Source organism: Hyperolius riggenbachi, chromosome 1 (assembly GCF_040937935.1).
Source record: "Hyperolius riggenbachi isolate aHypRig1 chromosome 1, aHypRig1.pri, whole genome shotgun sequence".
Lineage (NCBI taxonomy): Eukaryota > Metazoa > Chordata > Amphibia > Anura > Hyperoliidae > Hyperolius > Hyperolius riggenbachi.
The window spans coordinates 422617442-422643803 of NC_090646.1; the positions used below are offsets into that span (position 1 = coordinate 422617442).

Below are 26362 nucleotides of genomic sequence, written 5' to 3' on the forward strand. Positions count from 1 at the left end.
TTTTGCTATCCTGACTCGGGGAACCCTGTATTTGGATAGCACAGCAGTGTTAACATGAAGCAGTCTTGATGTTTTACTACAAGGTTTACTGAACGTTATAGAATGCCTGATATATGGCCAAGTTTACAGTGATCTTACCTTTGTTTGAAACTGCAAGCTCATGGGTTCGAAGATAGAATTCTACACATGAAGTAGATGAATACAATGAATGTCCATAAAGACACTGCGTAATATGTTGGCGCTTTATAAATCCAATAAAGAAATAAAGATACTAAAAGGATGTTAACTGTATTTTCACAGGTATTACATCCTTGTGACCTGTTTTTCCAAAGTGTTCAGTGTAATGGAGAGCCACAGAAGATAGACCTGTCAATAAAAACACTTATGTTGAAGGTAAGGTTAAGTGTTGTACAGCCATTCGTTCAGTTTTTATTAGCTGTTAAATGTAGTCAGCTATAACATTAATTCTGGCTGTGCCACATTTGTACTGAGGTTACACTATAGTAGTTAAATCAGAGTAAGAGTATTGCAACAGAATGTTTTATTATGCTAATAAAAAGTGCATCTGCCCTTGATTTTGTAGGCTATTGCTAAAAGTCTGACAGCCAAGTAAAATAAATTATCAGATTTTACTTTTGAATTAAATTTACTGTAAGCACCAAATTAGAGATACATAATCCCCGAGGTTTACCTCCTTCAAGGGAACCTAAACTGAGAGGGATATGGATGTTTTCTTTTAAACAATACCAGTTGCCTGACTCTTCTGCTGACCAATTTGCTGCAGTAGTATCTGGATCTCACACCTGAGATGCAGGCATGCAGCTAATCCAGTCTGACTTAAAGGGACTCCGAGCAGTGCAGAAACTATGGAAAAATGCATATCATTTTAAAGCTCTTTCTCCTCTTTCCAATGATATATAAAACGCCGCCCTACGCCTTTTAGTTTACGCTATTTTCGCGATTGAAATTGCCACGGCCGCGATTTCAATCGCGAAAATAGAGAAAAATAAAAGGCGTAGGGTGACGATTTAGGTGTCGCCAGAAAGAGGAGAAAGAGAGCTTTAAAATGATATCCATCTTTCCATAGTTACTTGTATTACACAGGACGACACTTTCCCCAATGTCAGCAGCTCTATTTCGGCAGAATGGAGCTGCTGACTTTAGGAAAAAGTCGCCCTGTGTAACACAATGTAACTATGGAAAGATGGATATCATTTTAAAGCTCTCTTTCTCCTCTTTCTGGCGACACCTAAATCGTCGCCCTACGCCTTTTAGTTTTCTCTATTTTCGCGATTGAAATTGCGGCCGCGGCAATTTCAATCGCGAAAATAGCGAAAACTAAAAGGCGTAGGGCAGCGGGTTATATATCATTGGAAAGAGGAGAAAGAGAGCTTTAAAATGATATGCATCTTTCCATAGTTTCTGCACTGCTCGGAGTCCCTTTAAGTCAGAGCACCTGATCTGCATGCTTGTTGAGGGCCTGTGGCTAAATGTATTAGAGACACAGGCTCATCAGGAGAGTCTGGCAACTGGTATTATTTTAATAGGAAAAATCCATATCCTTCTCAGTTTAGGTTCCCTTTAAATCATAAGCAGACAAAAACTGTAGCTAATATGGACGCTACAGGAAATACAAATTTCAAGCTGCTCATTTAAAAACTAAAATGGCCTCCAAAAAAATACTAGAGTTTAAGGACACTAAGTAAAAAGTACATTTATATAAACAACTTAGGTTCTTCCTAATACTTTGTCCACGGTTTTCCAGTTATATTCTGTACCAATGGCAAAATACTTGCAATATAATTTGATGATCAATTTTTTTTCACAGCACAGACCTTCCTTCTCTGGCTTGTAATTTGCTTTCAAAGGTCATTGAAAATGGTCTTTTGTGCTTTTGTTTCCGAGCTATGTAGTGGAAAATGGCTAAATAGGCAGGTAGCTTAAAAAATAATTACATCTGATGCTGATAGCCTTTAAAACACAAAACATTTAAAAAGCTAAAAAAAAATAGCAAATTGTTGTTGAGTTTATAAGTATGTTAGTGGAAAGATTTTGAATGACTGTGGCAAATACTGTTCTGGTTTTAGTAACTACGTTTAAAAATAAATAACCTTTGTACCAACATGCCCACCCACAGTGTTGTACTGTTGGAGTGAGAATGGCAGTTGGGTCATTCCCCCACCTGTAGTTTACCACACCTTGCAACTGAAACCTCAAACACCTCCTATGGAAGGGATGAGGTGGAGGATGAAAACATAGATGGCGTTAATTTGACAACTAGGTGGAATTTTGAGGTTTTTACTGACATTTTTTTTAAGATTATTGTAATATGTAAATGATAAGGGATGGAAGAATTGAAATCTCAGAAATCCTTTTTGTGTTTTAAAATGTAAAATCTGTCTTTTTTTTTATTTTCTACAATGTTCAGTGGAATGGTTTTGCATCCTTTTTCCTGAGCTTAGATGGCAGGTTTGGTAATGGTGTATGAGCTTATGATAAATAAATGGTTCAGTAACCTTATACTGTGTGAATTATTTACATAACTGCCTAAAATACTGCTGAACATGGTTTTAAGTTACGCGTGTAGATGAGGCTCTGATCCGGTGGCTCGATTAGCCGCCAGATCGCCTCTTCCGCGTCGCTGCGCTGGATTTGATACCCGCTCGTCCCCGCGCCGCTTATCTTTCGCTCAATTCCCTGCCATTGTCCCCTCGCGGGGAACGAGCAGGGAATCAGCGGTAGCAAGATCCGACCTGTCGGATCTTATCAATCGAGCCGCATCAGCGGCTTGATTGATAAGTAACACCGGAGCCTCATCTACGCGTGTAGATGAGGCTTTAAAGTGGACCGGTGTCCAAATGTTTATGGAGTGAGACATAGGCTTGAGTCATTCATTTGGCCTACCCGTTCCACTCTAATTGAGTTTCTCCCAAATGTCATTGGACCAATCTCCACTAATCTAATCACTGACGAAAGGGCAGGCATACCGTATATACTCGTGTATAAGCCGAGGTACCCACTTTTACCCCAGAGAGTGATTGACCCATGTATAAGCCGAGGATAGGAAATGTAGCAGCTCCTGCGTTTCAATAATCAAAATAAATGCCAATAAAATTACAGTAAGGAAGCCCCAGATAAGTATAAGTGTTTGAGTATATAACTTCTTTGGTACACTTTAAAATTATGGTAAACATACACAAGCGCTACATAGACATATGCTGCTGACTTCCAGAATCTACTGAAGATTTACAGTATCTTATGTGCTCCGCCTGCCATCAGCCCAATAACATCCCTCGAACACCAGCATCTTTTTTTCTTCTTGTAGCAGAAGTATTATAATTGCCCTCAGCTACAGTATATAAAGAGCAGCCTAACCTGTCAGCGCTGTGGATCCCCTCTTTAGCCTATCGCATATGCTGTGTCTGAAGACACCACAAGAGAGATGAAATTGCTTAGATTGTGTCTGCGCATCCAAGTCCCCCGTTGCCTGCGCCAAAATAAATGACAAAACAGTAAAAACAGTTTACCATAAGTTATTTAGGAAAAACTGCAGAGCCAATCTTTAATTTGGGGGCAGATTATCATGCTGGAGACTCTCTACAGGTGCCGGCATCACTGCTGTACGCTGATTCAATCAGCAATGTAATTAGGGACCCAGACACAGGTCAGTCAGCAAAGTAGGTGAATCGCGTATAAGCAGAGGGGGAACTTTTCAGCATATTTTTTATGCTGAAAAATTAGGCTCGTACTCGAGTATAAAAGGTAATTTGCCACTCAGGTTTAAGTCTCACTACATTAGGAGATGAATACAGGCTCACTCTCGTTAATGTGATCTATTTTAAATTATTGCATGTTCTAGGCACTAACTATTTTATTTGCATTCATAACTATATTTATAGGTCTCTCCAGCCATTATAAATACAGTCATCACCATAACTTCAGCACTCTCATCTCCTAATAAAGAGACGATAAGTGAAGTGGCAAGTCCAGTTCCACCAAATCTCTGGAAAAAGAAGGATGTCAAAGATTTAAATATGTGGTTTCTGGAGGAGGAGAAAGAAAATGAGAATAAACCCGGGGAAGCTAACAAGATGGTCCTTACAGGAGAGGCTTTAGACCTGAGCATTGAATCAATTGTCATAACTCTAGAGGCTGGTGTTGGTCACAGGACACTGCCAATGCTTTTAGCCAAGTCCGCGTTTAAAGGCAATGTGAAGAATTGGAGTACACTTATAAACCTTTACTGCCAGCTTGAACTAGAGGTATATTTATGGTGAAACTTTTATATAGAATTGCTTAGGATCATGTGCAAGGTCCAGTAAGCTACATGTTGTTGGTGAGGGATGAGTTTCTAGCCAAGTTTGGGTTCAGACATATACCTGCTATTATTTGGCATTATTACACTGAAATTTCATGCAGTGTAAAAGACTTTAGTTTAAAGTTGAAAGTGTGTGTGTTACAGGCAAAGTAGAAAAGCCTGACATTCTGTAGAATGCCTGAAGCTTTATAGACTAAGTATAAAATATCTGCTTTTGTTTCAAAATGTTACATACTTTGCCTAGGCATTCTTTAGAATACCTAGGACCTGTCAGCGCAGAGTGCAAAATGGACACCCCAATAAGGGAGATGACAATTAGGCAATGTGTGAAAAGGTCTTTATTGAGGATAACCTATTTGAAGCAAAACAGGGCATGATGTACTACAGCTGGAAAAATAAGAGGAGCAGGACTATAATCAAGCTGCTTGTCTGCAATAGGGGACGTCTACAACCTCATTTAGCATTGCAGTTCTTTTTACATTCTCATTCAAATATTGGGTACACATGCTTTCAACAACTTGAATGTGGTAAAACTACATGAAAATTAGCCGCATCTGTTCAAGAGTGCCAGTTTCTCACAAAGTTTATCTTTTATACGGATTGGTATTCTTCATGTGCATTTATTTCTGATTGCCACATTCATTTTTGTAAAAGTGTGTGTGTGTGTGTGTGTGTGTGTGTGTGTGTGTGTGTGTGTGTGTGTGTGTGTATATAAATATATATAATACACACACAGACACATTTTAATTGCATTATTTTGTCTTCAGGTTCATTATTTCAATGAAATGCTAGGTGTATGGGAGCCTTTATTAGAGCCTCTGGAAATAGAGAAAAGTGATGACTTCAGACCTTGGAGCCTTGAAGTTAAGGTAATCTGTGGTACACTTTTATAAGCGTTTTGAAATATTGCTAACATACTAGGTGACTGAGGTGATTCATTTTGGGCCGATTCAGTCATTTTATTTGAAATGGAAATATTTTATACCTAATACACACAATAAGATTTTCAGGCAGATGTCCCGCCACATTGATTATTTTCAACATGTCCGATCTGATTTTGATCGACTTTTCCAATCAATTTACCAGGAAAGTGAACAGAAAATTTGATTTGAAAATCGATCGAAATCAGATTGGACATGTTGACAATAATCGATGTGGCGGGACATCTACCTGAAAATCTCATTGTGTACTAGGCATTAGTTCCACAACAATTAATTGTAGTCAACCAGTTTTGGATACTGAATCAAAAATCATGGTGGCTTTAGTAGTAAATTTTGGTATCTTGAAAAATGATCATGCTTATTGTATTAATCAGGGAATCGTACATCGTGGCAGGTTGCAGCCAGATTGGAAATGACGGGGTTGTCTATTTAAATTTAGTTTCAAAGTATTTTATTGAAAAGAAATTTCAGATGAAATCTAACAGCGGTTTAGTATTCCCTTATCAAAGGGTATTACATTTTCATTCATATTAACATATGTATAACATTTATAAACAAAAAACAAAACATGCAGATCATTTCAGCCTTGAAGTTAAAGATAATTAGCGGGAGGGAGAAGGGGGGTAGGCGTCCCTAGAAGGAGAGGGCGCAGGATCTAAGACCTAGTGAGGCTGAAGCTGAAAGCCAAGGTTGCCAGGTGCGCGTGAATGGCAAGGTTGCATCATTTATTATTGCTAATAGTCTTTCTGAAATAAGTATTTCCATAATAATGGCATCTGCCATGTCAAAAGAGAGGGTAGGTTTCAGCCATTGGCGGGCGAGGTGGAGACGGGCAGCTTTAGCCACATGTTGGGCTAATCTGTGATGTGGGTATTTCCACTTTAAGGGTTTATGGCCTAGTAGGAGCTGGAAAGGGTCAGGGGAGACTGGGACCTCTAGGGCTGTGCTTATTGCAGAGGCCACTTGGGCCCAGTATTTCTTTGCTATGGGGCAAAACCACCATATGTGGGCGAGATCACCCAGCTGGCCACATCCCCGAAAGCACAGAGGGGAGTTGTTTGTAGATATGTTGTGTAGTTTCTGAGGGGTAATGTATGTGCGGTGTAGAATTTTATAATTAGTTTCTATATGTGAATAGTAATTGCTTCCTTTTGCTAACGAAAGGCAACATCTGGACCATTGTTTAATAGTAAGAGTCTGGCCTAGGTCTTCCTCCCAAGCTATCATTGTTACCGTTTTGGTAGCTTCTAAGGGCTGTGAGATAACGGAATATAGGTAGGATATTAGTCCTCCCTCCAGAGGTCTCTGGGCACACCAATGTTCGTAGGTGGTGCGAGTGGTGGAGATATGGGCCGACTGCGTTAGTGTTTTTAAGAAATGATATATCTGTACTGCTCTGAAGTATTCATTAGGTGGGAACGCAATATGAGTGCAGAAGCCGTTCCAATTAGGAAGTCGGTCGTTTACTAGGAAGTTAGCTAAATTAAAGAAGTTATGGGAAGTCCACCACTTAAAGGGGGAAGATTCCCATCCTGGTGGGAAGTGGGGATTCCCAAAAATAGGAAGCTGAGATGGTAGGTCGGATTGCAGTTTTTTGCTATATCTTAGTCTATGCCAAATAGAGAGAGAGTGGGCCGTTAAAGGGGATTGTTTTTTATATTTTGCCGGAGAGAGGTGTGGAGACCACTGGATGGCTGCCAGTGTTATTGGAGCTATAAGGTCCTCCTCAATATCCGCCCAAAGGGGTCTATTGTGTGTGGAGTGTATTTGGGCCAGCTGGGCAATCTGAGCAGCCCTGTAGTAACTATATAGATCAGGAACCCCCAAACCTCCTCGGTCTTTATTAAGAAACATAATGGATTGTCTTATTCTGCTTTTTTTTTTATTTGAGATAAATTTGAAGATAGAGGTTTGAAGGTCACTGAGAGAAGTCTTGGTTACCTGTATTGGTAGGGATCTAAATAAATAGAGGATTCTCGGCAGCAAATTCATTTGCACCGATTGTATTCGTCCCGTCCATGAAACTGAGGGGGAGCTCCACCTTATCATGTCCTCCTTCAGCTCAGACAAAATTGGTTTATAGTTTAATGCGAAGAGATCTATTGGGTTAGTTGAAATTTTGATGCCCAGGTAAGTAATATATTTTGTTTGGATTGTTAGTCCCAATTTAGTGGCCAGGCTTTCAGCACTGTGTTTAGGTAAGTTAGTGAAGAGTACCTCGGATTTATTAACATTGAGGGTGAGCCCAGATAGTCTTCCGAACTGTTGTACTGTTTGAAGGAGATTTGGGATCGATGTATGTGGGGAAGAAAGGGTCAGTAGCAGGTCGTCTGCGAATAGGTTCGCTTTGTACTCTGCTTTCTTGACTCTGATACCTTGGATGTCAGGAGAGGAGCGAATTTTATTCGCTAGGGGCTCTATTATCAATGCAAATAGGGCTGGTGAGAGTGGGCACCCTTGTCTGGTGCCTCTCTGGATTGGGATCGAGATTGGGGTGTCAGTAGGTAATTTAAGGTGGGCTACAGGTTTGGAGTATAAGCTTTTGACAGCATTTAGGAACGCACCTCCTATACCAGCTCTGAGTAAGGTGGCTTGCATAAAGGACCAGTCTATAGTATCAAATGCTTTTTCCATGTCAAGGGATATCATAGCAAAAGGGGTCTTAGTGGATCGAACTATGTGTAGAATATTAATTACTTTTCTTAAATTATCTGGCGCTTGCCTATGAGGGATAAAGCCCACCTGGTCTCTGTGGGTCAGTGGGCCTAATAATTTATTCAGTCTGGCTACCAATATAGAAGTTAAGATTTTGTAGTCTAAATTTAAGAGGGATATAGGTCTAAAATTTTTTACGTCCAGGGGGTCACGTTTGGGCATGGGGATCACTGCTATAATAGATTGCAGGAACTCAGGGGCTGGGGTCTTACCTTCTAGGATAGAGTTATAGATTTTTTTAAGGTATGGTATGAGGATCTTTTTAAATTTCTTATAGTAAATGGCCGAAAAGCCGTCCGGGCCTGGAGCTTTTCCGTTTTTCAATTTCTTGATGGCAAGGAAGATTTCTAAATCTGAGATGGGGAGATTAAGGGTTGCAGCCTTGTCTGGGAGGAGTACCGGAGTTTTTAGGTTATGGTAAAAGGAGGTTGATTCATTGTTGGTAGCTTCTGCTGGCTTGGCTGTATAGAGAGACTGATAATAATCAGCAAATGTTTTATGAATCTTAAGTGGATCTGATGTGGTTTCTCCTTGGCTGGTTCTAATTTGTAGGACTTTATTAGTAGAGTGGGCTTGTCTGAGTTTTCTGGCCAGCCAGGTACTAGGTTTATTATATTGCGCATATATCTTTGATTTGGTCCATCTGATAGCCTTTTCAGTCCGAGCCGACAGGAGGACATCTATTTGCTTTTGGGTGTCTCGTATTTGCATATATAGGTATCCAGAGGGGGAGGAAGCATGTGCTCTTTGTAGTTGTGAGAGCTTGTGCTCAAGGTATAGTTGTTTTTCTGTCTTAAGCTTTTTGCGTTGAGAAGCAATTTTTATCAGTTGCCCTCTGATAGTTGGCTTATGGGCCAACCAAAGTATATCTGGCTTGATTTGGCCTACATCATTTAATTGGAAGTAGGTAGCAAGTTGTTCCTCCACCTCTAGTACTATCTCATTGTCAGTTAATAGGCTTTCATTAAGTCTCCATGGTGGGCGAGCAATGGGCGTAGTGAGAGAGGAGCAAGCTGTCCACACCAAGTCATGGTCTGACCATGAAGCAATCATATGACGTGAGAACACCAGGTTAGGGATTAGGGTAGCAGATAAGAGTATATTATCAATTCTGGAGTAGCTATGGTGAGCAGCAGAGAAAAAAGTATAACCACGTAATGAGGGGTTATGTTCCCTCCATGAATCAATGAGGTGGTATTCAGATAAAATCTTACCTAAAGATCGAGATTGTTGTTTTTGTTTTGCCGAGGGTGGTTGTTTTGATCTGTCTACAGTGGGATTTGGGGCTATATTGAAGTCGCCTGCCCATATATTAGAGTACGATGAGTAGGCTTCTAAGTGTTTAAGGATTGCGTTAATGGGAACCATTGGGGCTTCGGGTGGAGCATATAGGTTAATTATGCATATCTTTTGTGACTGGATGGTGCCAATCAAAATTGTGTAACATCCTTCATCATCTTTAATAAAGTTCTCCAGTACAAATGGAAGTGTGTTTTTGAGGAGTGTTATGACACCTCTGTGTTTGGTATCAGCAGACGAAGCGAAATATCGTTGGTACTGTGCGTTAAAGTATTTGGGAAATGACGTTTTGGAAAAGTGCGTTTCCTGGATGCATAATATGTCTGGAGTACATTTCTGGTAGTCCAGGAAAGCCTTTCGTCTTTTGGTTGGGGAATTCAACCCCTTAGCATTATGGGATATTATATTTATCTGCGCCATGGAGTAGGTAGTTTTGAGTAAGCTGATTTAGTTTTTGAGAGCAAGTAAGAGAACACACCCTCCCCTCCCCGGGACCACCCCCACCCATCACACTCGTCCCTCAGGTCAAGCATCTGCATGTAAACAAAGTAACAGAACAAATAATCTGGCCAACGTGGCCTAATATGTATAGTAGCATATTTAAGGATCTTTAAAGAGGAGAACGTCCTCAAAGTAATGAAGAGTGCTAAGGGCAATATTATAGTACCCTCAGCGCTGTTCATTTGTGGGGGACAACAATAATCGCCCCATCTCCTCCGACAATCTGTGGGAAAAATGTTTGATTAGCAATATCAGTTATAAGTGCAACATTTGTGATCCTGCAGCACCATCTAGTGGTTACCGAATGAAATACTATGGGTACATTGAATTTCACAGGTAATTTCAGCCATATAGTTCCAAATGGTTGCTAGCTGGATTGAGGGAAAAGGGCACCAAGTATACTGTGAGTAAAAGGTACAGAGGTATCATCTTGCAATCTTAATGATATAGTTCCTGCAAAGAACGCAGTTCGTTTATATATGTAAAGTCCGGGTGAAAAGGAGTTAACTTGAATAAGGAGCGTATATTGGGGAAGCAGCTAAGTCTTGGCCCCCAGAAACTTCAGGTTTTTTGGGCTATTACTTGGGGCTTTTATTAGCTGGGACCGCTTCGGGCAGTGTTATGGCATACAGTACTCACGTAACCCAGCATACGAAAGATGGATGCTTCGACCGAGTGTCCGCGGAATTCCGTGATCTAAACTGTTGTCTTTGCGGTAGGTGAGCTTTGTGAGGCCGACCCAGGGGGACCTAACCTCATCTTGTTTAAGGCAAGTTTTCAGCAACTGTATGGTTGCTTGAAGTAATTTATCAGGTGCTTGCTCTCAAATTCTGTGCAGGTCTAAAGCGCTTCCTCCTGGAGGCCCATACTCTGGCCGGTCGTGCTGGTCTTTGCGGCAGAGCTGTGGCTGGTGTTGGCTCCATGTGGATACCGGCTTGCTCAAGGTGTCTGCGGCCTTCTTCCAGTGATCGGCTGGTATAGGTCGTGCCATTGTAGGTAAAGATGAGAGAAAAGGGGAAGCCCCATTTGTATCTCACTGTGGCTTTCTGGAGAGACATCGTAACCGGGCGGAGGTTTCTGCGTCTTTGGATGGTCGACGGAGCCAGGTCAGCAAAAAGCTGGACACCCTCCTGCGTTCCCGGGAGGACTGTGAGGCTTCGTGCGGCCTCAAGGATTAGGTCACGCACCTCTTCATATTCAAGTTTTAGAATTACATCTTTGGGCATGTCCGGATTACGGACTTTAGCCAGAGCGCGGTGGATCCGAACTATGCGGAATTGGGCTTGATCTACTTGTGGTAAAAGTGCTGTGAAGATTTTCAGGGCCGCAGGCTTCAGATCAAGAACCGTTTCTGGTAGGCCTCTAATGCGTATGTTGGCTCTTCTGCTACGGTTCTCCATATCTTCAAGTTTCAGCTCAAGTAGCTCGATTTTCTCGTCTTGTCGGTCAAGTTGTTGTTTGTCTTCCTCCTGAGCATCGGCTATATCGTCTACCTGCTGCTCCACCTCGTCAACTCGGTGGCCAAGGTCTTTGATCTGGTCCGTGATATTTCTCACCGCTTCTTTCAGCTCGAGTCTGAAGACTCGTTGGATGTGAGCTATTAAGTCTTCTTGATGAGGCGGGAGCAGGGGAGTCTCATCTAGGTCCGGATTGAAGTTTGGCGGGGAGGCGGGTTGCCTTTCCGGAGTGGTGGGAGCGCTTTGTGAGGTGCGACTGTTCCCGTCGGCCATCTTGTTTTTGTTAGGGCGGGGGCCCGGCTGCGAAAAAGTTTTGTTTGCGGGCGTGGAAGTGGTGGTTTTTGGCCCGTTCTTCTCCCTTCGGTGTCCTGACATGCTTAGAGGGTCAGATCTCTAAGAGAGAGGGTTGCAGGATCGCTTATTTTAGCTAATTAGGATGTCAGGAGGAGATCAGGTTGCGGAGCGGCAGGAGATCACATGTGTCCTCGCCGGCGCCGCGCATGCGCCCCCCGTCTATTTAAATTTGAAGAGTAGTGCTGTAGCTGGTTTATTTGGTTCCCCAGGCAAGGTAACCTGTGTCACTTGTGTTAGATTCCAGTGTAAGGTATTGATATTTTGCAGTGATATGTAGATTCTAATAGGCAGGCGGGTAATGATCACTAGATTCTAGTTGTAGATAATGACAGGCATTGATTGATGGTTAGATTCTAGTGGCAGACAGGTGGTGGTTAGTGGCAAGCAGGTATTAGTCTGTATTAGTGTTTAGAGTTTAGCAATTGGAGGTAGCAATAGGTAGATTCTAGTGGTGGGCAAGTAATGAGGTACATTCTAGTGACAGACAGTGATAAGTAGAATCTATCCCCACGTTCCATTTAACTCACTTTACTCGCTGAAACTCCCAGCAATAGCAAGTTTGGAGTCACCATTAGCTTATGTAAGCAGATCACTGCGTCCTTGCATTGGCCGGCCCTCCAGAAGTACTTTTGGGAAGGGGTTTAGTGCTCACTCCATTCATCCTCCTTTTGTCACCAATTGGAGGGGAGGTGTGTTTGTGTGTTTTATACAGCCAGTGACTACTTTCTCCACCCCCATTGTTTCAACTGACAATGGTGTGTGATGAGGATTGTGGGTAGGGGAGGAGTTGAGATTTGGAGCCAAAGGGGCTTGATTTAAGATCCCTTGTAGGTAAGTATATTGAGGGAATTGTGGAGTACAATGACAGGCTAGTTGGGATGGAGGAAGGGCTAGTTAGAAACAAAAATGGAACTGGGATTTAAGACCATGCTAAAATCGGTCATTAAAGCATATTGCATTATTCATTAGAGCCTTATTTTCAAACATTTTAATCACACTTAACCACTTCACCACTGAGGGGGTTTTACCCCTTGAGCACCAGAGCAATTTTCACCTTTCAGTGCTCCTTCCATTCATTCGTCTATAACTTTATCATTACTTATCACAATAAAATTAACTATATCTTATTTTTTCCGCCACCAATTAGGCTTTCTTTAGGTGGGACATTATGCCAAGAATTATTTTATTCTAAATATGTTTTAATGGGAAAATAGGAAAAATGTGGGAAAAAATTCATTATTTTTCAGTTTTCGGCCATTATAGTTTTTAAATAATGTATGCTACTGTAATTAAAGCCCATGAAATGTATTTGCCAATTTGTCCCGGTTATAAAACCGTTTAAATTATGTCCTTATCACAATGTTTGGCGCCAATATTTTATTTGGAAATAAAGGTGCATTTTTTTCAGTTTTGCGTCCATCCAATTACAAGCCCATAGTTTATACAGTAACAGTGTTGTACCCTATATTTAAAAAGTTCAGTCCCTAAGGTAACTATTTATGTATTTTTTTTAATTGTAAGTTTTTTAATTTTTTTTTAATTACAAAAAAAAAAAAAAATGGAGTGTGGGAGGTAATGAGTTAATTTTTTGTGTATAAGTAATGTATTTGTATGTGAAAAATGCTTTACGGTGTAGTTTTACTATTTGGCCACAAGATGGCAACAGTAACTTTTTGTTTAAAGCGACCTCCAAGCATCCTTCCGGACGCTTGGAGGAAGTACTAGGAGGCTGGGAAAGGTTGTTTTTTTTTTTTTGTTTTTTTGTTTTTTTTTCACAATGATTGCGCTGCTTATCGGAGAAGCAGCAAATTATTGCGGGGCTTAGATCAACGAACGAGAATGGGTTTTCCCGTTCATTGATCTCCGGGCGAGCGGCCGGCGGTGTGTTTACGAGCGGAGGTGCACGCTAGAGGGAGCGCGGGCAGCGGCGGGAGCATGGAAAGTACGGATTTCTCCATCCCTGAGGGTGAAAAGATGGAAAAAGGGACGGAGAAATTCGTACGGGCGGGGGTAAAGTGGTTAAGACCTGTAACCCACCAGAGGGTTTTTTTTTTGAGCGTTTAGGGAGTACTTTTTAATTGCTAGCGATTTCCCTAAACGCTCTGCCAATGTAAATGGATAAGACAGATTCCACTGCAGCGATTGCGATTAAGTAAATCTCAATCGCAGGACATGCAGCATTTTGGGAGCGTTTTCATCCTAATGAATTGTATAGGAGCAGGGAAATCGCTCCCAAAATCGCTTGCAAAATGCTATCACAGATCGCTAGCGATTGCGATAGCGTTTTGCGCTTTCTAGTGGGTTCCAGGCCTAAGTATGGATACAATAATGTTCATATGAACATTTTCCTGTAATAATTAAAGTTGATTGATGTCTTGCTTTACAGATGAAAAAGAAGCCGAGGAAACAAATTTGTGAAACAGATGGAGAAGAGGAGAATTACAAGATCCCAGAATATGTTACAGCAATTAACATATTTTCTAAAGATCAGTTAAACATTACATTGTCTAAATGTGGCATCGTTATGCTTACTAACCTGGGACAAGTAAGATGCATGACAATTTGCTTGTGCATGTAGAACTATGCATTCTTGTGGTTTTATTAATGCAGCATTTGTATGCAGAATATATATATATCTTGGGAGCGCTGCTTTTTTCCATAGCCGTAACTTGGCTGTAATCTCCACCCCCATTATCCAAAAAAAAAAAGGGAAAAAAAACTTTATTTGAGATCTGTCTCTAAAAACAGGCTTTAGGTTAAAGGACAACTAAGGTGAGAGGTATATGGAGGCTGCCATATTTATTTCCATTTTAAACAATACCAATTGCATTCCTCTTGCTACATAGTGTGACTCAGTGTTCACTTTAATTTATTTTATTTAAATTGCACTACTCCTTAATACTGAGCTGACCTTCTTTTCACATGATGTTTTGAGAGGGACGCACTATTTGGCAATTATTTTATTTTACTGAGTATATATTTGCTGTACCCTTTATTATCTGCGAGGCCAACCGTACTATTGTTACCATTGGGGCCTTATACAGGCATGGATATGGCTTGCTTTGTTTTAGTTGTTTTTAACTTTTAAATTTTGGCTTTAATAAAGATATATATTATACTTCTCTGGTATCCTGGTCCAATTAGTGCTCATTATTATTTTATATATAGAGGGGTTGCTTTTCTTTTTTTGTTTATAGATCTGACAATAATGTCAGAAACATCTGATCTGCTGCATGCTTGTTCGCGGTCTATGGCTAAAAGTATCAGGATCAGCAGGTAGCCAAGGCACGGATATTGTTTTAAAAGGAAATAAATGTGGCAGCCTCCATATCTTTCTTGCTTCAGTTGTCCTTTAAGCATATAACATTTACTATTAATATTAAGGTGCTAAACCGTTCCATCCCTTTGTTTTCCTTTTTTTTTTGTGTTTAGAAAATATATTTATTGCTTTATCTTGATGACCGTTGACAGTCTGGACTATATCATGTAAAGTGCATAGGAGTTACCTTTATTGTTACATAAAGCACTACTAAAGGTGCCCAAACACTAATCAATTTACCCATTCGTTTCCTAGCAAATTCGATTCATCATTCCCCAAAATGTCAGATCAATATATTTTTGATTGATTTGGATCAAAATCGATCAAAAGAATCGATCGGACAAGGTGGATAATTTTGGTAGATTGGGGGCGGGGCTAAAGCATTGCTTGATCGATGGCCCATAGCTTTGCACTACATCGAACAGTGCAACGCTGCTGTTGGATTGTTCGATGGATTTTCAATAGATTCCCTGCTGGATTCTGTTGGAAATTTATGTGTATTGAAGGAATTGATTCCTTTTGAATTGATTCTTTTCAGGAAGCAGTCGATCATTTTAGAACATTGGGTGGAAATCTATAAGTGTATTGCCAGCTTTACAGTTACTGCATTATTCTCCGATGCTCCTCTTACAAAGGTGTGCTTGTCATTTTATGCTGTAGGCATTTGCTGAAGCAGCCAGCAAAACTTCTGATGTCTTCAAGAAAGACCAAGCTCCATTTGTGGTGAAAAATTCTTTGGGTCTTCTGATCTCGGTTAGCCCAAGTGACTCTTTCATGCCATTAAATGTTGATGCTGGATTAAAACGTTTGGAATTGAAAGATGGAGAGTGCCTTAATTTGGATTACGTCCGTAGCAAGAGGCAGACTGATCAGTTCTCTGCCATGACCAGCCTCAGCAGCAAACATTTCTACATCCACCTCAGTGAGTTCCATCCAGCTGATAATGGGAAATTATATACGTTTGTATAACCTATATGTATGATATATAGTAACCTCAAATTGCTTTGAGAGTATTAGACTGAGATGTATACCACTTATGTTATTTTCATTTTTATGCAAATGTTTGAATCACAAAGCCGAAATCTACTACTATATTAGTGTCGGGGAAAAAGGTATGCTCATTCTTGTGTAGTAAAATGAAAATTAAAAATGTTATGTAGATTTTCATTGTGAAGTTGCAGATTTCCCTAGACTCTCTGTGGTGTTAATCTTGTGGTCTAAAACTCAGCATTTCTTCTTTGCTCTAAAAGACTATTTACAGCCTTAAACCTACTAAAAAAACACATTTGTAGCAGAACAGCATTCAAACAGTAAAGTGTACCAGAGATCTTGAAAGGTAAAGATTTGATACTTACCCGGGGCTTCCTCCCACCCCTTAATCACGTCTGATTCCCACGCCGTCCTCCTGTGGTCTGCCACTCAGCCGCAATCAGCCTTGGTAATAGGCTCATTTGAGTCCAGTCTGGGTCTTCTATGCATGCACGGAACTCCCTACTCTTCTAAGTAGTTATTTATATTCTTTAGTGAGAGAGGGTGGGAAAGATGAGCAGGAGTTGTCCTCTGTAGCTCGCAGAGGGAACTACAACATCTTATAGGGTTGTTGAAGGGCATGTTGCCAATAACAAGATTTTCACAAGTAAATACCAAAAACATTTCTTTTAGGAGACAAGTCTAGTGTAAGTACATATGTAACTTTAAGTTATAATTGCATCCATTTTAGGTAAAGATAAAAAAAATTCCCTTAAAGAGACACTGAAGCGAAAAAAAATTATGATATAATGAATTGGTTGTGTAGTATGGATAATTACTAGAACATTGGTTGCCCAAAAAATATTCTCATACAGTATTTTTATTTTCAGTTTTACAGCTTTATAATATGGCATCATTCTCTAATATTTGCAATTTACACCCTACTCAGCATTCTAAATGTTTTTACAGAACAGGCGGTGAACTTTTGAGCTGTCCTGAACTGTTCTCTGCAAAAGAAAAAAAACAATACAGTTGAAATAAAAACCATCAGAAGTCAGAGCTCTCTGCGACTTTGAAAGTTGTAGAGCTCAATGGCTATTAGCATAGATAACAACTGGAGTTCCTGTACTGGAAACAAATATTAGACTTATGTATCTGCTCCTAATGCTTTATTTCTTAGCTGTAATACACAACCAATTCATTATATCATAATTTTTTTTCGCTTCCAGGGCAACTGAAGCGAGAGCGATACGGAGGCTGCCATATTGATTTCCTTTTAAGCAATACCAGTTGCCTGGCTATCCCGCTAATCCTTCTGCCTCTAATATTTTTAGCCATAGCCCCTGAACAAGCATGCAGCAGATCAGGTGTTTCTGACATTGTCAGATCTGAAAGAATAGCTTTATGCTTGTTTCTGACATTATTCAGACACTACTGCATCCTAATAGACCAGCAGGACTGCCAGGTAACTTGTATTGTATAAAAGGAAATAAATATGGCAGCCTCCATATGTTTCTCACTTCAGTTGTCCTTTAAGTGTCTCTTTAAATGTATGTTCTCTGACACTTTCCTGTGAAAATGCAGCCTTACCTGTCTCTTTTATAGCCTCCTTCAAGCAGTCTACTTTTCTTTGCTTGAACCAAACCTGAACTTAATATATTCATGTAACATAATAATTGTATGTCTAGTACAAATGGTGAATAGAACATTAGTAACATAGACCAGAGTCTCATGTTTTTATTTTCAGTTTACAATCTGCATTTAACAGCTGACAGTTAGATGTAAAATCTACTTAATTCTGCTGCAAAATAAAAAGAATAACGCTTCGAGGGAAAAAGAAAGAAGAAAAAAATGGGAAAAAGAAACACCCCTCACAGCTAATTATTCTTTATTTTATTGTATTATTGCATGGTTATCCAACATGGATCCAACTGGATAAGCCAGAGATGTTGTATTTCTAAACCACTTATCAAACACAACTCTCGAGCATAGAGCTCCTGTTACAGCATGATGTTCTTGAGCTTAAAGAGAATCCGAGGTGGGTTCTAACAATGCCATCAGCACACAGAGGCTGGGTCTGCATATACTGCCCAGCCTCTGTTGCTATTCCGATCCCCCCTAAGCCCCCCCCCCCCTCGCTCTGCTATGCCCTCATAAATCAAACGTCGAGCTGTCGACACACAGTGTGTCTCAGCCGGCTGTTTACCTCTTTAAGTGTCAATCTCGGCCGCTTCCCCACCTCCTCCATAGCTCCGGTCCCCGCCTGTGTCCCTTCCCGCTGACTGGAGCTATAGAGGAGGCGGGGGAGTGGCAGAGACTGACACTTAAAGAAATAAACAGCCGGCTGCGATGCGCTGTGTTCCAACAGCTCGGCGTTTGATTTATGGGGGCTTAGGGGGGGATCGGTATAGCAACAGAGGCTGGGCAGTATATGCAGACCCAGCCTCTGTGGGCTGATGGCATTCTTAGAACCCACCTCGGGTTCTCTTTAAAGTGTGGCACACATGCCTAATCCTAACTGGCCTTTCACCAATTTCACCACCCCCAAGCTGCATGGCCCAACAGACCCTGAACACTATGTACAAAATGCACAGGTTAACCCTCCCCATAGAGTTTCCAAAACTGAACAGCAACCATCCAATCAATAATGAAAGTGCTCCATCACCCCCTCCCAGAATGGTCCAACAGAAGTACTGAGCAGCTAGTTCTGTTCCAAGGGGAACGAGAAGAATGAGCTGGAGGCACCCCACTGCAAGGGCAACAGAAGAATAGCAATTACTGTTTTCTATTTGTTATACTAATCACAAATGACATCATCATCATCTTCAGGGGACTTTCACCGGTAAGATCAGGAACAGTCATTTCAGGCAATGACACTTTACTGGTGGCTGGATAGTGTAATGATTAAGGGCTCTGCCTTGGACACAGGTGAGCTGGGTGCAAAGCTTGGCTCTTCTTGTTCAGTATTCCAGCACCAGCAAGGAGTCCTTGTGCTAGACTCCCTAATACTGCTACTGCTTACTGAGTGCGCTCTAGTGGCTGCAGCTCTGGCGCTTTGGATCTGCCAGGAGAAAATTGCAATATAAATGTTATTTGTCTTGTCTGAGTGTTCATACCTTTACACCTTAAAGTATATGAACAATCTCATTTAAATGTAGAATTGAATGTATCTTCATGTACTATAGTCCATGAATATGTGATAAGTTGATTGTCTATATTCCTAGCTCCTGAGAATCATTCATCTACTGAAAGAATTCCACTTACAAAAGTGGGTCGGAGTCTCTATAGTGTAAGACATTCAGATTCTGGTGTTGAGAGATATATTGTTTGCCAAATTGACACTGTGGAAGGAACAAAATGTATAACTATACGGTCCCCATTACAGGTATGTGGTAGTAAGAATATTTTATAAAGAGAAAACAAACCAAATTTTGTCTGTCTTATATTTTTATTATTAAGGCTGAAAAATGTTGTGGTATAATTCTGTGACTTTAATCAACAATCTGATGCCTGCCGATTAGTTTGATAGATAATTATAAAGATAAACAGTTTGACTATCAGATCTAAAGAAGGATTTTTAACTTCAGGAGCAATAGCCTATGCCACAGATAACTTGTTTACCTTTGTTGGGGAAATGCCTTCTGGCAGGTCATTTAAACTCTGGCAATAACATACACTAAAGTCATTTGAGTTTTGGCCTACCAGCCTAGCCTGCCAAGTCAGCATGTAAAAGGCGATTTGATTGGATGGTTTGCCTTGGCTTACAAAAATACAGGAGGGCTTTAAAAATTGATCACTTAAGAGTATCTTGGTTTGGTGGGATTGGCAGCCTTGAAATTAATGTCCTGCCACACTTTATTTATTTGATACAAACCATCCAGATAAAACTCCCTCTTTCATTCATAAACCAAATCCAGACTCTGTTTAACAACTTTGTTTCGGCAAAGTACAGAACATGAATCAAATCTTCATAGTTAATGAAGAACAAATCAAAAGGTGGTCAGAGGCTGTCCAGTATTGCTAAGTAAATATCCCAAGAACTAATTAGTACTACTCTATCAGTCTGACTATTCTATGTGGGAACTACTTTGGCCGACCTGAACTTAATAAGGTTTATTGGCCTCGATTCATCATTCTCTTTGAGATAACTTTTTCCAGTTTGTTAAATTACCGAATTTGAAGTTTAGCGATTTCTAGTTGTATTCATCAAGGTTTTTCCTCATTCGGTGTGAATTCAATAACAAATCGGTAACCATTCGGTAACGTGTCGATATTTCCATTTTACAGTGGTACTTTAACACAAGGCCATAAGATTCCCATGGAATTGTGGTTAAAAGGCAGTCCTTTGAGCACTACGTAGCAACATTCTGAATAGGGCTTTACACCTGGACCAGGATTCTGAAAGTGGTTGGGACAATCCCACAATTTGATAGGAGCCTTTTCTAAAAAATTATAGTGCAGCTAGCAAATTAGTTAACCCTGACACTGCCTGTGTTCTCTTACAAGATGATTCAAGAGAAATGCAGATGTCGTGTTATAGCAAATAAATCTATTCTCTTACAAATTTATATGGTTGCAGACCTTATTCTTGCCCTTCTGCGCCTTTGAATCACTCTCAGCTGATACATAACCACTTCAAATGGCTCCATCTTCTCTGTCAGCAATGTTCTGACAGGAATAACGACAGAGCAGTGAAGGAGATAACTAATCCTAAATGTAACGCTAAACCACGCCCACTTTCTTTTTCATGAATTGCACTTTATTCCGTTTTAGCGAATCGTTACCGAATCGTTACCGAATGTTCGCTAACAGCTGTAGATAACTTTGATGAATCCTGAAATGAAGTTAACAAATTCGGTATTTTACCAAACTGTTGTTAACAAATTTGCTAAGCGTTGATGAATCGAGGCCATAGCCTCTTGAACTTAATAAGGTTAATATCTCTTTTGCCATATTTAAGGATTTGAAGATTTGTTACACTTTTTTATCTTTTGTATTTTTTAATAAATCTGTGTATTCATTGTTCAGCATGTCTGTTTGTAAGTTGTACTCATTTGCTTGTCGGCTACCTGCTAATTTTGCCGTCCACGGGGCTCAATACAGAATGACGGAACAACAGAAACCGATGCCAAATCCTTTTCTGCACAAAAGCGATTGGCATTTGCGAAACAGGACGCCGGCAGCCACCGGTGTGAACAGGTCCTTAGTGATATGTATTGTTCAGTGGTGAAGCACTGCAGAAAAAACAGTACAGTACTAACAACCTTAATAGCGACTGCTTTCCTGAGGGAACGTAATGGCTATACAATTGCAGATTCCTAGATCTCACAGGTTTTTACTGGAAATGGATTACAAATTAAAATGTTTTCTATGTGCTAACATTCTTCTATTGGTTTATGTTAAATGTATTTCTTTTGTTCCTTTGTAGATTAGAAATCATTTTTCTATTGCATTTCAAGTGTATCATGAAGATACATGTTTGGGGACTGCAGAACCTGAAGCTGATTTTAGCATTCCATTGTCGTCCTATAGGTACTCTACATTACATTTTGTGTTTTCTTTAATTCTCTGATGTTAACATTTCTTTGCTAATGTTTGCTTAAAGTGGACCTGAACTCTTGCACATGACAGAAGGAAAACTTAGAGAAATGCACCCTGTATGTATTTAGAGCGTTTAGCCTGTCTAATTCCCCCTTATATGTAACTAATCACAAGTTGTAATTTGATATCTCCCGTGTCTCCTGACTGCCACGGCAGAGAAGCTAATTTGAAATCACAGGATCTTAACAATATGTCTGCTTCCATGAAAGCAGGAAGTAGAAACACTGCAGATTTATTGCAGGATTTGTATCAGCTGTAACAAAGAAATGTTTTTTCTGTAAAGATTATGCTGTTGCTTATCTTTTAGAGCAGAAAAAAAGTTCTGAGTTCAGATCCGCTATAACCTGGAAAGTTGCATGATTTAGAGTCTGGCAATGATTGGGCAAGTTATAGAAAAGACTTGATTGCTGTCTGAGATTTTTTTTTTACTTTTGCGGGGGAGGGAGAACCTGGTTTACAATATTCTTAATGTGAATGGTAAACCCCTTAGCAGTTGCTGGATTTACTAGCTGGTTTCAGTGCTTTCTGCTTCTCCCTTAGCTGGTAACTGTCACGTGTCAAATTCTTTAGTTCTCTTCTACACATTCTGAACAGGAAGCCAGTGAAGTGCAGAGGTCTTGCATCTGTGTAGATAGGTGTACAGCTACAGGCAATTAAAACAGATTTTTACATAAAACTAAAGTGCCAAAAGTTATACTTAATTTATACTGAAGGTTGTAGTGTTTGATAAAAAAAAAAGTGTTTCCAGAATTTACTTGGGCTTTACCACAGACTATCAGAATAATAGTTATAAATGTGCTTTGTGTTTATATTTGTGCATGTCTAACTTTCTTTTCTGGTTGCATAGGTCTGCCTTAAGTTTAAAGCCATTGGAAGGTGTATATGAGAAGTGTGAAGCAATAGACTTTGAAGAGTTTTTGAAAAACCAAGGCTCACGGTTAGCGACAAAATGCCAGTCGCGTAAAAATAATATTGATTCCCTTATCGTGAACGTTGCACCGGTTATGGATGTCTTGATATCTTCAACATGTACGGATGAAAAGTGGGATCTGCCTTATGTTGTTCATCTGTGGCCAAGCGTCATCCTCCGCAATTTGCTGCCTTACCAAATGACCTACTCACTGGAGGTACACAGCTTTAACATTTATAAATTGTATTATCATGTACAAATGGTAACTTGTTCAATAATCGCCCAATATGCACACACGAATTTAACATTAATATATTTTTATTATCATGTGTAAATGGTAACTTATTCAATAATTGCCCAAAAAAAAAACACACACACACACACACACTCTCTCACACACACTCTCTCTCTCACACTCTCTCTCTCTCACACACACACACACACACACACACACACACACACACACACACACACACACACACACACACACACACACTTATACACACACACACACACTTATACACACACACACACACTTATACACACACACACACACACACTTATACACACACACACACTTATGCACACACACACACACTTATACACACACACACACACTTATACACACACTTATACACACACTCACACACACACACACTTATACACACACACACTTATACACACACATACACACACTTATACACACACATACACACACTTATACACACACATACGCACATACACACTCACACACTCACACACACTCTCACACACACTCTCACACTCTCACACACACTCTCACACTCTCACACACACACACACACACACACACACACACACACACACACACACACACACACACACACACACACACACTTATACACACACACATACGGACTCAACTGATAGATGAGGGCATCCCATTCATTCCATCAAGGAGCAATATACACAGCCAGTTGTTTTTAGTAGTGGCCATTGTGGTGAAATGCATTATAATGTGTGCATTGAAGGTCACAATACAATATGTCAAACAGTGTATGTGTTGCCTGCAAAAATGCAAAATATGTTATAATGATCTGCACTACAATACGCAACTACAGTGTTTTGCAAAAGTATTTGGCCCCCTTGAAGTTTTCTGCATTTTTTCATATTACCGCCACAAACCTGAATCAATTTTATTGGCATTCCACATGAAAGACCAATACAAAGTGGTGTACACGTGAAAAGTGAAACGAAAAACATACATGATTCCAAACATTTAAAAAAAAAATACTTGCAAAGTGGGGTGTGCGTAATTATTCAGCCCCCTGAGTCAATACTTTGTAGAACCACCTTTTGCTGCAATTACAGCTGCCAGTCTTTTAGGGTATGTCTCTACCAGTTTTGCATCTAGAGACTGAAATCCTTACCCATTCTTCTTTGCAAAACAACTCCAGCTCAGCCAGATTAGATGGACAGTGTTTGTGAACAGCAGTTTTCAGATCTTGCCACAGATTCTCGATTGGATTTAGATCTGGACTTTGACTGGGCCATTCTAAGACAAGGCCGTCCACCTAAACTCACAGGCCGAACAAGAAGAGCACTGATCAGAAATGCAGACAAGAGGCCCATGGTGACTCTGGACAAGCTGCAGAGATCTACAGCTCAAGTGGGGGAATCTGTCCATAGGACAACTATTGGTCCTACACTGCACAAAGTTAGCCTTTATGGAAGAGTGGCAAGAAGAAAGCCATTGTTAACAGAAAAGCATAAGAAGTCCCGTTTGCAATTTGCCACAAGCCATGTGGGGGACACAGCAAACATGTGGAAGAAGGTGCTCTGGTCATATAAGACCAAAATTTTACTTTTTAGCCAAACTGCAAAACGCTTTGTGTGGCGGAAAACTAACACTGCACATCACTCTGAACACACCATCCCCACTGTCAAATATGGTGGTGGCAGCATCATGCTCTGGGGTGCTTTTCTTCAGCAGCACTTGAAGCAAAAAAAGAAAAACTGAGAGCCCAATATGGTGCAGTAAGTATAGCAATTGTTGGCAAAATAATTAACAGATGTGGTTATACTCACAAACATGGGTTACCACATAGGCAAACACTTGATATGCAGGTGGGGAGCATTAGAACCTGACCCCACTCAGGTTTAAGAAGTCGCTCTCTGTAGATAGAAAGAAGGGGAGAGTCCCCTCCACCCAAGGTGGACTATATACTGTGCAAATTTGGACAGAGGCTCCAGGCAAGTTAAAATGATCTAAAAACAACTAAAAAGGAGGAGTACAGGTGGACTTACCTCCTGAAATGATGGACAATCGAAATTGTTCAAATCACAAATAACAATTTATTTTGGCACTCAACGCGTTTCGCAGGTACAACACGCCTCACCAGGCAAGGAGTGCAAGCTCAAAAAGGTCCAATAGTGGCAATGCACCTCTTCAGCAGGGACAGGGAAGCTGGTCAGAGTTGATGGGAAGATGGATGGAGCCAAATACAGGGCAATTTTGGAAGAAAACCTCTTGGGAGTCTGCAAAAGACTTGAGACTGGGGCGGAGGTTCACCTTCCAGCAGGAAAACGACCCTAAACATAAAGCCAGGGCAACAATAGAATGGTTTAAAACAAAACCTATCCATGTGTTAGAATTGCCCAGTCAAAGTCCAGATCTAAATCCAATCGAGAATCTGTGGCAAGGTCTGAAAACTGCTGTTCACAAACGCTGTCCATCTAATCTGACTGAGCTGGAGGTGTTTTGCAAAGGAGAATGGGCAAGGATTTCAGTCTCTAGATGTGCAAAGCTGGTAGAGACATACCCTAAAAGACTGACAGCTGTAATTGCAGCAAAAGGTGGTTCTACAAAGTATTGACTCGGGGGGGCTGAATAATTACGCACACATAACTTTGCAGTTATTGATTTGTAAGAAATGTTTGGAATCCTGTATGATTTTTGTTCCACTTCTCGCGTGTACACCACTTTGTATTAGTCTTTCACGTGGAATTCTAATAAAATTGATTCATGTTTGTGGCAGTAATATGACAAAATGTGGAAAACTTCAAGGGGGCTGAATACTTTTGCAAGCCACTGTATTACGTTCAGTAGATATACAGTATACACACAGCGCATACATATACATTAGGTACATACAGTAGTTACAATGCATATACAAGACATAGAGTGGAAGGTAGAGTAAAGGCATAGCTAGAGGCGTAAGAATGGACCCAGGAAAACAACCTAGGAGAAAGGACCAGGGGGACATCCGCTGCCGTACATTGCACTCAAACGCTTCTCCAGCGATAATTTGAATCGGATGCCCCCCAAGTCTGTCCTGAAGGAGAGAGAGAGAGAGAGAGAGAGAGAGGAGAGGGGAAAGGAGAGAAAGGATAGATAGTGAGACAGAAGGTGTACAAGAACAGTGAAGAATGAGGACAGTGAAAAAGAAAGCAGTGGAAAGTAAGACCCCCCAGGATTGCAGTGCAACCTAGTCCATTTAATATCTCGCTTGGCAGGCTGTGATGGATCTGCAGCTGCTGGTCAGGCACTGTGTAGTAAGGTGCCAGTGCAGTGAGCCCCTGCCAGATGCTGGATTATTTAATCCTGGCAGACCCGGTGGAGACCAGGTGGAGGGTGGCTGCTCCAGGTTGGTAGAGCAGGGCCCAACGGCCGGGGGACCAGGATGGCCTCAGCAAAGTTCCTCTGTGGGAGGGCATGGATATGGATGGTGGTCTGGTACTCCAGGGGACACAGCAGAGACATCAGGTCTCCCAGGCAGCAGAAAGCAAAAGGCAGGTGAAGCAGCTCCTGGGCCTATGGGCGCAACCATGTGGGTGGCGTCCACTCAGATGATATATTATGGCCCTATGATGGGGTGAGCAATGTAGCAGCAGCGGCTTGGGCAACAGCTGTAGGCCAGAGGAGTAGCAGCACTAACCTCAGTGGCCCAGGCAGGCAGAGCTGGGCAAGATAACCACCTGTGTCCAGCTCTGTGGTCC

General features: G+C 40.9%; 1 protein-coding gene across 1 annotated transcript in view; it reads left to right on the forward strand.

Annotated features, from left to right (window-relative positions):
- Positions 1-26362, forward strand: part of VPS13A (vacuolar protein sorting 13 homolog A) — a 192671-nt gene that overhangs the window by 145523 nt on the left and 20786 nt on the right. The window contains exons 40-47 of the mRNA XM_068236705.1: positions 301-393; positions 3900-4262; positions 5086-5187; positions 13972-14130; positions 15565-15826; positions 19098-19258; positions 21302-21405; positions 22322-22601. Of these exons, the coding sequence (XP_068092806.1) occupies positions 301-393; positions 3900-4262; positions 5086-5187; positions 13972-14130; positions 15565-15826; positions 19098-19258; positions 21302-21405; positions 22322-22601 (1524 nt within the window). The remainder of the gene's footprint in view (positions 1-300; positions 394-3899; positions 4263-5085; positions 5188-13971; positions 14131-15564; positions 15827-19097; positions 19259-21301; positions 21406-22321; positions 22602-26362) is intronic.